The following is a 13946-nucleotide window of genomic DNA, read 5'->3' on the forward strand; positions in this document are numbered from 1 at the left end:
ATTCTCATTCTATAAAGTCTGTGCCTTTTATTTTTTGAGATCAGGGTTAGTGTTTATGAGGTTTACACAGCACGGTGTATGTTACGGAAAAAAAGGTTCCGGATATCATGTGTCCAGATATCAGGATACTTCCTTTTGAGCCACAGTTTATTATTGTTGCTTTGTTAACTGTGTCTATTTTGGAATGCTCTACTCTCCTTCCTGTTCCAAGATATGTTTCTCTAGCACTTCAGATAAGAGCAGGACTTACTGTTTTACTATCTGCGTCGCCAGATATAATACTGCGATGACCAAATCCAGGGAGTGCTCAAAAGTCTACTTGTCAATCAACTGCGCATTACCACCTCTAAAACACCCGAGACCTTAAGGCTCCTTCAGCTACAGGGGTTACACTGACAACTGGTGGCCATTAAGTATTACTGCAGTGATATAAAGAGCAATCAAATCTATTTTTCCCAAATCAGAAATTTAGAAATGCTCCCTCCATCCTATTCAGGGTCTCGATTATGAAAATACCTTACATTTACAGAAAGGACAGACTGTCTGCAATCTATCAGCTGTAACACAAGCAGGAGTCAGAGTGTTAACTTCATTTTATTAAATGACAGGGATTAGGGAATTGTATTGAAATCAGGACCCAACACCAGTGACAGATTTTGTTTTTGTATTACTGTTAAGGAAGTTTCCTTGAAAATAGTTTCTGATAATATTCTGGCCTATATCAATCCATATTTTTCAATTTTAAAATGGGTTCTATGTTGATTAAAATATTTCTTTGGGTAGGATCTGTCCAAAACTAATTCTTTTTTTGTTTATGCTCTTTTAGGTTGTTAAGCTGAATCAGATTGATCTTTTTATTTAAGTGACCGATCCGCCCCGCAGATACCATCACCATTATACCATTTAATCTTTTTTATTATCTTCCAATGTATGCCAGTGGTATAAAGACACTGAGGATCTGAGGCTGTTTTTAAAATGTAGCCACCCCAAGGTCAGGAGAGTTTAATGATACAGGAGTCCTTTATTCCACATTATGAAAAAAAAAACTTAATTCAGAAAAGGTATCTTCGCAACAGCAAATGATAAAAACACATTGTTTCTGCAAAATCTTGGTCTTGGAAAGAGAACATTTTCCCTCTGAGGTTTTGAAGTGTGAGCTTTAACCAATATACATATACAGTTCCCCACAACAATTCCAGCAACTGGACAAATTATACATCACTTTCTATATTCGCCTTTTTTCAATTTGTATGTAAAGAGAGCAATGATTATTTCTAGCGTTATAAATTCTAGGTTGTACTGAAATTTGAATTTCTCTGAAAAAAAAAGTGTTGACCTTGCAGGAAATGACACTATTTGACACTGCAGATTCATCCTTCGTCACTGCAGTAATTTACACACCTCATGTAGGTATGATAGATAAGCACTAAACAGACTCAATAGAAAAACTCTGCACTCTGGTTTAATTCAGAAAAATCCTCCAATTGCTTTAAATCAAGCACCACTGATTGAGTTTTTCTCCACACAAGAGAAATGAAAAATATTTTTTAAAGTACTTATTCTGTTTGAACAAAATCGGCTACAAAACACCCAAGAGGACCCTTAGAAATGAATGAGTGGAATGCGTTTTAATATTGGAAACCTCTGAATAAGCGAGTACCTCAATGATAAAGTATATTATATGTCACAAGATCAAAGATTTATTGAAGTACAAATAGATTTCTAAGCAATTAAACAAAAATAGGTACAGAGAGTGTCTGCAGGCAATCCTAAAGTTTGTAATGCTCTTCGTGAGGGAAAAAAAAGCTTACAAATAGGACTTGACCATGAATTTCTGGCAGCACAAGAGGGTGACCTACAAACTGCAAAACTGTAGTGCTTTCAGCAGAAACCTACTTTAGTAAGGAAACACGAAATACAGACGTCGGCCATGGAATTCCAGCAAGCGTGTCCAGCAGTTCGGGAGAAACTGTCCGGCAGACACACGCAACTCCATTTAGATCTATTTTGCTGAAAGAAGGAGGGGGGGGGGGATTGCATCTGACCACTACATTTTCTCTCTATAAAACTGATGCTGTACCCCCACCCCTCACCATCTCCCACCTCCAGGAATAAAACACTTTTTAAGATTGATTTTTTTTTCCTGTTCGTCGTCCAAAACCCTAGTGAGCTGGGGCAGGAGAGGGGGAGAGGGGTGGAGGTGTCCTTTCGACAGCCTGGCACTCTGTGTCACACGTATGTGAATGGGTGTCCCTCAGACCGGGGCTCAGCCCACTCAGCGTTAGGATTTGGAGGGGGCGTCCTCAAAGCTGATGATGCTGGACTCCTGTCCCGAGCCGCTCTGCGCCGCGCTGGCAGCCCCTGCGGACAGGGCCTCTCGCCCCGCGAGGAGAGGCACGTCGGCGCGCCCCTCGTCCTCCTCCTCCTCGTCCTCCATGCTGGGCCAGGCCGACTGGTCCTCCACTTTCTTGAGACGCTCATTCAGGGCCTTCAGGGCCAGCTGTCTGCAAAAATCAAAATATAACCCAAGTCAAGATCCTGTGTCTTTCACTTCCTGCACATGGCTTTTTCAGCCTTGGACATCTGAGCAAATGAAAAACTGGAACCAGGGAATTTTCAATCGGCAAAGCTCCTCTTTAGACGGTACAGATGATGTGCAGCAGCGAGCAGGGTGGACAGTAGCAGCTCCATTTAAATGTTCTGCCTAAAGCACAGGTTTGCACTTTGCATTCTTGGATTTACAGAACAGGATACTTCCCTTCAAGGGTCTAGTGTCTGTAACATACAAGTCACAGATTTCCTAAGTCAGGATAGCATGCTACATGTTTTGTAAGAAATACCCAGGTAGAGACTGAATTATGCGCAACGTAAGTATAAATGGATTGTGGACTGTATGTCTTAACTCAGAATACTCCACCTTCACTCCCGCACTCGCCCAGTCTGCAGCAGACAGCGGCGTGCAGGTTAGGATTACTGGACTGGTGATGTCAGAGGTAACCCACAGCAGCCCAGCTGGAAACTAACACTTCTCCGCCCAGCGTGGCTCAGTGAGAGAGCACGAGAGGGGCGTCTTTCCTACCTGCGCATCTGCATGTATTTATAGGATTCCGAGGCTCCGGCTTTGTCCCCCCATCGCCTGCAGATCGCCCGACAATATCCCAGCGCGAACCATTCATTAGCAAATGTATCTGTGCTAGAAACAGTATTTTTCTTTCTCCCTAAACAAATGGAACCACTCTAAAAATGTACAAGGAGGGAGGCTTCCATTTTCAGAGGTTTTGTTTTCCGTCCAGACAGTTTCGCAGGGTCAAGGGGCTTGAGAGGTTCAAATCCCGTCCTGTGCTCTTCGCTCACGGAAAATAATCGAGCAAAGTGGTAGGTGAGACTTTCAGTAAGACACACGCCTTGCTGCCGTTACTGGGAGGGTGTGCTTTCTGACCGCGCACGACTGCTTCGGACACGACTGCCCCCCAAACTAACGGATCTGGCCGCCGCTGCCGTTGTCCAGAGTGGCTAACATGCGCCCACTTTTACACAGCAGGGCGCTGCTGTACTGGAACGAGCCAGGTGAGGGGCTCTGCTCAAGGGGACAACAGCAGCGTGTCCCACCTGGGAGCTGAACCCGCAACCTCCCAGTCACAAGTCCGGATGCGAATCATATTGCATTCTCCTCCCCACATGTCCGGATGGCTTCCGGGCTGGGCGCCATCTGAGCTGGATGGTATATCCTGCCATGGATCCGAGAGGGACATCGTGGATACGGCTATTGTTTAGGAGGAATTTACTGGTCTACAGAGATCTGCATGGAGTACTGACACACAGAAGACATGATGGATGGATGGATGAATACCCTCATCGCTTCCTTTTTTTTAAAATGATATAATGTTAGCATGCCCAAAGGGGTTGGGCAGCCAGTTGACCTTAGACCCCTAGAGGTCCTTACTGAGATGGTTTTGGTTCCTCTCCTCCGTTGTCTTCTGGTCTTCTGTACTGACAAAATGTATGGTCACTTGCACGGTTAAGCGCCTTGGGGCAACCTTGTTGTGAAGGGCCCTATGAAGAAGGCTCAGCAGCGCCTTTATTTCTTGAGGTGCCTCAAGCGATGGGGGATGCCAATACATGTGTTGGTGAACTTCTACTGCTGCACCATCGAGAGCATCCTCACCAACGGGATCACCGTGTGGTATGGCAACACCTCTTCGCGAGAAAGAAAGGCACTGCAGAGAATGGTCAATATGGCCCAGAAGATCATCGGCTGCGGTCTCACCGAGATTAAACAGCTCTATGAGGACCGCTGCCGTGGTACAATTCTGGCCATCACAGAGGACAGTCACCACCCCGGGCATGAGCTCTTCACCCCACTGCCCTCAGGCAAGAGATATAAGAGCATACGGACACTTACCACTAGATTCTTCAATAGCTTCTATCCACAAGCATTGAGATTGACGAACACATTTAGCCACCCCCCTCGGACCACACCTACACCATCACCATCTACCTCTTTATGATTTCTCATCTATTGCACATCTCCAGTCATTGTTTACACGTCTGTATTGTTTACATTCAAACTGTCTACGTGTTTACTTGCACATTGTCTACTGTTTGCTTGTACATTGTCTTGATGCACTGTTTGCACTTTGTCTTGTGTTTTACACTTGTTTTACAATCGAGAGACTCTCTGTCAGTAAGAATTCCATTGTACCAGTACCGGTTACATATGGCAATAAAGTTCAAGTTCAAGCTATATAAAAATAAACTGAATTGAACTGAATATTGCATGAGCTTGTACAGCAGCCTCCCCACCAATCCCGCGAGCGTCCGGTGCGTTACTGTGCTCACAGAGGCGTCACCAGCAGCAGGGCGCGGCAGGTTTTTGCACCTACCTCCTCCTCTCGGCGTCCTGGGGGTCGGTGCCCGGCAGGCTGATGGTGATGGAGGAGGGAGCCCCCACGTCGTATCGCTTCACGGTCTTGCGGCAGACCCTCAGCCTCACCAGCAGGCCGTGCACCACCCCGGCCACCAGCCCCACCGCGGGCTGCAGGATCTCGGGGAAGAAGGAGGCGAAGGCGAAGTGGTCCGACATGTCCCCCCGGCCGCGGCTGTGCTTCTGGTAGAAGCGCAGGTAGACCCAGCCCGACAGGGCGCCGTAGCCGTAGGCCGCCAGGGGCGCCGTCGTCGCCAGCAGCGTGGTGAGCCGCAGCAGGGCCAGGGCCAGCAGGACCAGCGTGGGGGCCACCTTGAGCCGCACCTGGGGCACCCTCAGCACCGTGGAGTCCTCCATCGTCTGCTTCAGGGCCACCAGCACCCCGCCCAGGAAGCCCAGCATGCCGTGGACCCGCACCTCGAACAGGTAGTCCAGGTTGAAGGTGGCGACGTAGGTGAGCAGGTAGGAGAAGCCGGCCAGGAGCCCCACCGAGACGTTGACCACGGCGAAGAAGACGAGCAGCTCCAGCGCCCCCCACAGGGGCTCCAGCAGCCGGCCGGCGGTGACCACCGTCCCCAGGCTGACCGCCACGCCCCAGACGTGCCGCTCCACGACGGGGTGGGTCACCAGAGTCCAGATCCAGAAGTTAGGGGGGAAGAGGTAGCCCGGGGTCACCCCCAGGACGTAGACCGTGTCCACCGCCCAGGACAGGAGGTACAGCAGGAGCACCGTGGCGCAGATGGACTTGACCACCACGCTGGTGCTGGCCAGCGCGGCCAGGAAGTGCTGGCGGGCCACGGGCAGGTAGCGGTTCATCGCCGGCCCCCGAAAAGGTTCCCCCGCGGACGAGGACCCGGAAAAGCTCGGATCTGCCGGATCAGCAGAGGCGGGCGAAGACGAACACGACCGAGGAGCCCGTAGATCGAGGCACCGCGCCGACGGGCAACATCCAGCGTCCAGACAGCAGACGCCCAGGCAGGGAGTGCCCTCCTTAACACCCGTGTCCCTGGGTCCGCTGTGAAAATGCCTCACTGACAGACCTCAGCTCTGGTCCCTGAACACTTGTAAAAATAGCCCAGAGGACGGGCGCAGCTTGTTTACACAAGCAGTGTACAGCGGGGATGTCGACAAGTCTAAGTCCCTTACAGTCCAAGGGCAAGAAAAAAAAAAAGCAATCGTTATGAAGCAATAGGGTTGGGAAAAAAACTCAGGCCCTCGTCTTCCTAGGCCACTGTTCGCGCTCCTCTGATGCTGATCATTACATAACAGAGATGCAGTCTTCACCCCCGGCAATTACCAGATGCCTCCCTTCGTCGCCCGAGCTGTTCCAGTGGCAACTTTTCTTTCCATTTAAGAAAGTCGCTCACGCCACTAGACCTCATTACGCGCCCCGGTGAGGTGGCAGAGCAGCTGAGGGGGTCACGCGTGCACCACCCACAAAAAGCGACCTGAGCCCCCCAAAACAAAACTCCACCCCCCCCCCGTGCTGGTTCAGAGGTCTCTGAATCGGTGCAGGCGCGAACCGCGACCCCCTGCACGTCCCGTCGTCGGATTTCGACGTCCTGTTAATCTCAAGACAGCGGCGTTACCTCCTGTTTTGTTCACGGTGCGGACTCCCACCCCGCAGCGGGGCTGTGCGCTCTCCGGGCGATCCTTTCCGCCGCCCTCCCTACTGCTCCAGCCCGGCCTCAATCCACAGGCTTGCCCGAGGACTCTCCTGTCTCGACAGGCCCCGCTAATGAAAACGAAAGTGTCATGACCCCTTTAAAACAGCACAGCTAGTGATTGTTTTGCGAAGATCACGGGTTTTATTTCTTTTTTTTTCACTTGATTCGGACTTTCCGGCGCCGCTTAGCTCAGGTATTTCTCGCCGAAATGAAAACTCCCCAGACACTCCCAGTACTACCTGGCCTCTGCCACCGTCACCAACACATCAAGGAGCGTCGAGCGCGCATGCGCTCTGAGGGGCGTTGGGGAAGGCAGAGGCTTATGGGAAACTGAGTTTTTGTTTTTTCCCAGATGCGCTGTAGTAGGTGATGGCAGTGAGCTGGCGTGTGTGGGTGAAACAGAAGTGCTTGTTTTTCTGTTTCATGCACTTGAGGTCACCTTTGATCTGTCATGTTGTGACATCTCGTCACAGCCCCCCGTCACGCCCGCTGGTCTGAAGTCTTCGTTAGTGGCTATTAACCTACTCTGGTCTGAAAAACGAAAGCGAATAAGCCTGATTAATTGTAGGTTTGCCCACTTGTCGTTCGAACGTCAATCTCAATTTAATCGGTTTCAGGGAAAACCTGTATAACGCATATATATCATACAATCATTCTTCACCTTAAAGCAAACTAATATCAACACGAAACTGAACCAATTTATATAATATGCCTCTGTGAAAACATGTAAAAAGTATCATTTTTAGCTTTTACAATCGTGAATTCCTCTGGCTGTGAAGTGTTCATTTCTGTCTATATTGTATATCATGGCTGCTTTTTTTGTATGTCTGGTGTTTAAATAAAAACCTATTTAAAAAAAAGAATTGTTGCATAAACCAGGTTATCGTGTCTGCTGTGCTCTCGCAGGGAGTTGTGGGATATGGGATTTCCTGTACGTTATACAGCCTGACCCCACACAACACAAAATCCGTTGTCAATAACGAGGAAAAAAAAAACGCTGCTAGTGTATGTAATTTGTGAACGTATTGTTTTCAGATTTGTAATCACCTCTGCCTGCGTATTGTTCTGTGCTTTTTGTTCACTTATCTTTTTGGGATTTATTTTCTTCTTTGTACTATTTGATATTCAATAAAAGTTGGGAAAAATCTGTTATTGGAGGACATCGTGTCATTTTTACGACGGAGGATGCATTTTTCTTTTGGTTCTCGCAAGCGTGTATTTACTTCTTTGTCGAAGCTGTCGTAGTTCCCGAGACTGAATAATAAATCGTTTACAACTTTTTCATCGTTTTTTATTTTTATTTTTCCATTGTGTTAGCTGTGAGGCAGTGAACAGGGGCAGACCGGAACCTGCCATATCCCACAATCCCCCCCAGCTCCCCGCGAGAGCGTGGACGGAAGTCGCTGAACCGGAAGACCTAGGTGTCTCGAGTCTTGACGTAAGTTTACAAATAAGACCAAGGCACCTGACGTGCGATATCATTATGTTTAGTAATTGCATAGCGTTTCTATTTACATTGTGTCAAAGCTTGTCGGTATTTCGCTATATTTTAACGTATGGTGTTTAACGAAAACATCGCCAGCTTAATTTCTGAAGGACTGCGTAGTTTTTTTGTTCTCTTTTAACAGCGTTAAGACGCCCACGACAGAGTGTGTAAGTATCATAACGTGCAAATTGCAAGACCATAGGTAGAGCGAGGGGGTTTAATGTCTCATTTAAAATATGTTCGCCACTAGCTTTAATTTTGTGAATAATTGATGTCATTGATATTTTGTTTTATAGTTTTAAAACGCGTTGCCACTGGTGTAATTTCCCCCCTAACTTTTTTTTTTGCGTGCTCTTGAGTTGATTTGGGGTAATTGTGACATGCACAAAGTTGAATAGCAGTGCATGTCACCAGGAAGTCTCAGCTGTATTTAAGAAACGGGGTTCATTCTACAGTTCTGGCTTGAGCTGTCTTCGGGAGACAGAGCCTGCAACGTCATTTAAGATGAGGGCTGCATAGCAGGCCGTGAACTTTGGCGGTTTGCTCAGCATTCTTCCCAAGTTTAAATGTTAGCAGTGCGCTCTTGTCTTACTTTGTTAAGACTCTCACGGCTCCTGCCACGCTTTCCGTGTGGAGGCTTAGTGTTTCACTCCATACTCCGTGACAAGGTGGCCTGAAGACTGATGTCAGACGAGGAAAGGTGTGAAAACCTCCTCACGCTGGGCTTCGGAGTGCACGCTGGCGCCAAGCGGGTTCCCTGAAGCCCTCCCCAGTAACCTGTTCTGAAACGCCTTTCCCAGCAAATTTGCATTTTTTCAGATGGGTTCCATCCGAGCATCAATCGCCTTCGTGTGAGGCAACAGACAACTTCAGACCTCTCTTATCTCGGAGCGCCGCGTGTCCATCCGGCTTCGCCGAAAGAGCGTTTCACTCCTCTCCTTCCCCCATCTCCTCCTCCTCCTCCGTTCTCCAGACGGCACAGGGACGGCGGGGATGAACTTCCTGCGGAACCGGTTGGCGGTTCTGGGCCTGGTGCTGCTGGCCACCCTGCTCCTGTACCTGCTGCTGCCGGCCATCCGCCAGGGCAGCATGGAGCCCTCCCTGGACGTGCAGAAGATGGGCCTCCCCGGCGCCACCCCGGCGCCCGCAGCGCCCAACATCACGGTCCGTTCGGAGCGCCTGCCCGGCGACCCGCCGCTGCACTTCAGGGTGGCGCTGCCTGCCGATGCGGGAGGGACGCGGCCGCAGGGCAGGTGAGTGGGCCGGTAGTGCGAGGCCGGAGAGGAGAGGAGATGCTCTGCTGCGTTCCCCCGGATATCAGCCGCGTCCAGACATCCGGACTGCGGAAGCTGGGAAAAAAAGGCTGACGTGAAAAAAACGGTTCTCCCCGTTTTAGCTAAATAAAGGAAAATGGAGAGGAGTTTAAAAGACCAAATGCAAGTGATGCTTGGATCAAGGCCATGCTTTTGTCCTCTAAAACTCCTCTTGCTTCCCATTTCAAGCTCACAGAGACCTGTTCCTTCCCCCCCTCTCCATCTCCGTCCCCTCCAACCCGCCTTACAGCCTGACAGTTCCCCGTGCTCTTCAGCACCCAGGATCCCCTCCTTCTTGACTGCAAAAGTGTGCTGTGATCTCGTCGCTGAAAATGAATAGGAGTTTTAGTCCCTCCATAGCAGCAGCTCGCTCCGGAACCTGGCAGAAATGTGGTTGTTATGGTACTCGGTGACAGTTCATCACTCTGGAGATAAATATGTCCACAGCCACATTATCTTCCAGTTTTGTTTTTACTTGTATTTGAATGTAGGCCGCAAGCTAATTTGTACTACCCTGAAATTTGGGGCATAAAAAGAGCGGTTTATTTATTTAAAGTGCAGCTTATGTATCCTGGAGTATTATGTGAGGTACACAAGGTATAAGGCGGGCGTTTAATGGGGAGGTAAAGGAGCTGTCTTGCCCTCTTAGAGGCGCTGCTGTTTTTTTTTCCACCCAGTGCAGCTTTTCTGCCTCTTGTCTAGACTGCAGGTTGTTCTGCTGCACGGTCAGTCATTCACCTCCAAGAACTGGTTGGACCTGGGTACCCTGACGCTCCTGGCGACAAACGGCTACCAGGCTGTGGCTCTGGACCTGCCAGGTAAGAGCTCAGCATGTCATTTAGTTTCTCCACTCTGTTGTGCCAGTTTCTGAAAAGTACAGCTGTGGCGCTTGTCAAAGAAAACTCAGTCTTCACTCAGGTTAGGAGATTGTCAACAGAGATCTTTAATTCAGTCAGCTGAAGGGGAGAATATCGCAGAGAAAGGGTTTCCCCTAGCACTCAGTAAGACATGCTCACTGGACTGAAGTTACACTTTCCTTTTTATACATTAAAAGTAGGCAAGACTTTAACATATCAAAGGAACATACAGGGAAAGGGGCAGTGTCAGAAGTCAAACAAACAGTACAGGAAGATGCCATTCGGCATCCTGCAGTCTGTTTCATTTCTCTCTGGTTGAATGGGTGTGAAGAATCACAGGCTTTAGTTTGCACCCAAGGCAGTGGTCTTGGGTGCAAACAGAAAAACCTTTCCCGTGCACAGTCACTGTCTTGACCTTTTGACTCGGTCTTCCACACACTGTTGTAGCTTTTCCTGTCATATATGGAAAAAGGGGGAAAACAAGGTTAACGTTGCAAAAAACATTAGGGAAGAAGATAAATGCTTAAACATATCCATACTACTTGGTTTTTGTTTTTGGAAGAGGTGTTAGCGTGGCCAGTAGGGGGCGCTCACCCAGCAGTCTGTGTGAGTCTTAATGCCCCAGTATAGTGGCTGGGACACTTCAGTGTCAAAAAGGCGCCTTCTTTCAGATGAGACATAAAACTGACGTCTTGACTCTCTGTGGTCATTACAAGATCCCAGTTTCATTTCTCAGATTCCCCTCTTGGCCTGTCCCAGTTATGGCCTCCTCATAAACTGGCTTCATCACTCTGCTTGCCTCTCCACTGAGAGCAGGTGTGTGGGCTGCGGACTGGCGCGCTCTGGCTGCCGTCACATCATCCAGGTGGGGCTGCACGCTGGTGGGGGCGGAGGGGATCCCCGTTACCTGTAAAGCGCTCCGAGTGGAGTGTCCAGAGAAAGCGCAAGACAAGCGTGAGGAATTATTATTCTGTTCAGGCTCAGGCAGCGCTGCTCCTGTGTCTCGAGATGTGGAGGGAGCGCAGTCTCACGGTCTGCAATGGGAAACCCCCCCCCGGATAAGTGCGCGGTCTTTCCCCTGGCAGGCTTTGGTAGCTCTCCGGACTCCGATGCCATAAAGACGGATCAGAACCGGGCGGACCTGCTGCTTCGCTTCCTGGACTCCTTGGGCCTGAAGGCCCCCGTTGTGGTCAGTCCCTCCATGAGCGGCCGATACTCGCTCCCCTTCCTGATGCTGCACAGCTCACGGATCAAGGGCTTCGTCCCCATTGCACCTGTGGACACCAAGAGTCACACTGCAGAGCAGTATCAGAGCATCCAGGTATTGCCAAGGGGTTCCCACGCATGTCTTTCGGCTGTAAATCTATACAGAAATTAAAATATGTTCAATGTTGATTTGGGCACTGAGAGCAGGATGAGCAATTTGTGTGGCAAAGCAGGGAATTGAAACGGGGGTTATGTAGTAGTAGTTGCGAGTTGTGCACACTAGGTGGCGCACGAGAGCTAATGTTTGAGCAGCAGAAGGTTGATGAATCCGTGTTTCGCAGCTTCTTTAAAAATTCCGCGCAGGAACACCACTGATTTCACAGGAGTTGTGGGATTTAAAGTTGGCGAGATTTTCAGCACTCAAGTCCATGATGCCATCGGGCGTTAAACCTGTTTGGCGGATTTCAGAATGCTTTACAGTGCAATACTGTGAAGCTGACTACTCAGTCCTTTACGATGACTTTTCAGGGCTGTGCAAGAAAAGTCAAGAACAAGAGTAGCGATTTGGATTCTTGCTTGGATATTGCGGAGTTTTGATAGAGAGTTTAGAGTTAAGTTCGACACAATTTGAATTTTCAGCTTTATCTGTATCTCTGTGACTTTCCGTTAACTAGCTTTCAGCCCGATAATGTGCGTTGCATTAAACGTTCGCCACTTGCGATTCCGTAATCTTCCGTAACTTCATCAGGAAGTCTGTCTTTTACTCAATGAGTAAATTAGTCATTAGTCAGGGTCGTCTTTTTCTGAATCCATGTTGCATCAGCCCTTGAATGGTACTGCCACGCATTAAGTTGAATTCTAATGAGCATTTCTATAACGTTAGATGCAAAAGGAGGAAGACTGATCGAGGCAGAGTAGCTGGGCTTGTTTTTAGAGACGGGTGCTGCGATGTCCAAATCGGGCATCTTCCGGTCAATCGGCATCACCTCCGTCCAGGAGCGGAAAACCCGCACTGACTCTCCTTTCTGTCTTTGCCCCCCCCTCCCAAACCAGACCCCGACTCTGATAGTGTATGGAGAGCAGGACAACGGCCTGGGAGCCCAGTCCTTGAAGAGCCTGAGGCAGCTGCCCCATCACTCCGTGGTGCAGCTGGCCGGGGCACGACACGCCTGCTACCTGGACCGGCCCAAGGAGTTCCACCAGGCGCTGCTGGACTTCCTGAGCAAGCTGGAGTGAGGGAGGGGTCTTGGACGAGCGGGCCTGACTGAGTGGATGGAAGGGGGGAGGGGGGGGTGGTGCTCTTTCTCTCCAGGTCACTAGAGGCTGCAGGAGCAGCACTGGCACACAAAGATAGAAGTGGGAATCGAGGGATGTGAGGATGTACCCCGTTTTAGGAGCGAGACAATCGGAGATCCACACCTAGATGCTCGTGTAAAACGCCCTCTGTGTTGTGTGGGGTTGGGAGTGGGTCGCAGCAGGTCATTTGGGAAAGCAGAAATCTTAATAAAACAACTCAGGGGCAGTTCTGCTCATTCACTCAGATGTAACAACAGCATGATGGGCTTCATTTTATAGCATCACCACTCTCCACTGTCTTAACACAACATGATTTCCTGCATTTTCTGCTACGTTTGTGTAGGCATTATCTGAGTTTTATAGTTGTTTTGTTATTAATTTCAAAGGTTGCTGTAATTTTTTTTTTCGGTATTGAAAAATACTTTTAGTAAAACAAACTTTGGAAGCTTTGAATTCAAATTAAAACAAGCTTTCTTGGACTTAAAAATAAGCAAATAACCAAACAAGCCCTCCCTCATGATGCTTGTAAATTGTTTTTTTTCTGTGTGCAACTAAAGTACCACTTGTCACTGTAACCACTATCTAATTTATTTTCCTTAAAGGGCCAGGCTTTGTTTTGGCATTTAATAGGTGAGGCAGTGCTGTATTTTAATTCAGTGTTAAACAACTGTCCAGCAATAATCACTCTGCCCGTGTTTCAGCTGCTGTAGCCTGTACAGTAGAGCAGAAGATTTATTTCATGCTGAAGTTATGCTGTATTTTTGTTTAAATATCTCTTTTGAGTCCGTTGTACTTAATGCTGCAGTTATAAGCTTGCATTTCATCTTTTTGTGTGTGTAGCATTGATACAGTGTTATTTAAAGAATAAACGCCATTAAATTAAACACTGTCGAATTTCTATTTAAAAAATGCAAGACTGCTTAAGTAAACGAGAAAATAAATTCCCTGTGGAACAGAGGGAAAATGGAGTTTAACTGAGCTGAAAGGCAGCCTTTGCTAATAAGCAATGACATGTTTGATACTTTTAGTGCTCATTTGTTAAATGATTGCTGGGCTGTATATATAACTGCTATAAAGAAATTGATTATTAACAAGTTGCAGATTTGTATTTTATGTACTTTGGTCAGTTCTTCTGTGCAGGCTGTGGCAAGCCAGGCTTCTGAATAATCATTTTTACCACTCATATGAATCCTTTAT

At 48.4% G+C, this 13946-nt stretch overlaps 2 protein-coding genes across 3 annotated transcripts; one reads left to right on the forward strand and one right to left on the reverse strand.

The window, feature by feature from the left end:
- Positions 1-1673: 1673 nt before the first annotated feature.
- On the reverse strand, positions 1674-6987 carry tmem115 (transmembrane protein 115). The gene is made up of 2 exons (XM_006631139.3): positions 4884-6987; positions 1674-2504 (listed from the first exon to the last, which is right to left on the reverse strand). Exons 1-2 carry the CDS (start codon positions 5738-5740, stop codon positions 2282-2284), a joined length of 1080 nt encoding a protein of 359 aa, XP_006631202.1. The 5' UTR covers positions 5741-6987; the 3' UTR covers positions 1674-2281.
- Positions 6988-7534: 547 nt separating this feature from the next.
- On the forward strand, positions 7535-13843 carry abhd14a (abhydrolase domain containing 14A). Of its 2 annotated transcripts, XM_015348184.2 has the most exons (6): positions 7535-7596; positions 7909-8029; positions 9051-9330; positions 10093-10208; positions 11333-11568; positions 12507-13843. In XM_015348184.2, the coding sequence occupies exons 3-6, from the start codon at positions 9071-9073 to the stop codon at positions 12687-12689; spliced, it is 795 nt and encodes a 264-aa protein (XP_015203670.1). In that variant the 5' UTR covers positions 7535-7596; positions 7909-8029; positions 9051-9070; the 3' UTR covers positions 12690-13843. The 2 variants fall into 2 exon arrangements, with proteins under 2 accessions (XP_015203670.1, XP_006631116.1); XM_006631053.3 differs by lacking the exons at positions 7535-7596; positions 7909-8029 and adding an exon at positions 8036-8244.
- Positions 13844-13946: the final 103 nt, after the last annotated feature.

Source organism: Lepisosteus oculatus, chromosome 4 (genome assembly GCF_040954835.1).
Source record: "Lepisosteus oculatus isolate fLepOcu1 chromosome 4, fLepOcu1.hap2, whole genome shotgun sequence".
NCBI classification, from domain to species: Eukaryota; Metazoa; Chordata; class Actinopteri; order Semionotiformes; family Lepisosteidae; genus Lepisosteus; species Lepisosteus oculatus.

Excerpts from the sequence above, each read along its gene's own strand:
- tmem115 (XM_006631139.3), bottom strand. The coding sequence starts at position 5,740 with ATGAACCGCTACCTGCCCGTGGCCCGCCAGCACTTCCTGGCCGCGCTG. Across the intron at positions 2,505-4,883 it reads CAGGACGCCGAGAGGAGGAG|ACAGCTGGCCCTGAAGGCCC; the intron begins GTAGGTGCAAAA and ends TGATTTTTGCAG.
- abhd14a (XM_015348184.2), top strand. The coding sequence starts at position 9,071 with ATGAACTTCCTGCGGAACCGGTTGGCGGTTCTGGGCCTGGTGCTGCTG. Across the intron at positions 9,331-10,092 it reads GGGACGCGGCCGCAGGGCAG|ACTGCAGGTTGTTCTGCTGC; the intron begins GTGAGTGGGCCG and ends CCTCTTGTCTAG. Across the intron at positions 10,209-11,332 it reads TGTGGCTCTGGACCTGCCAG|GCTTTGGTAGCTCTCCGGAC; the intron begins GTAAGAGCTCAG and ends TTCCCCTGGCAG.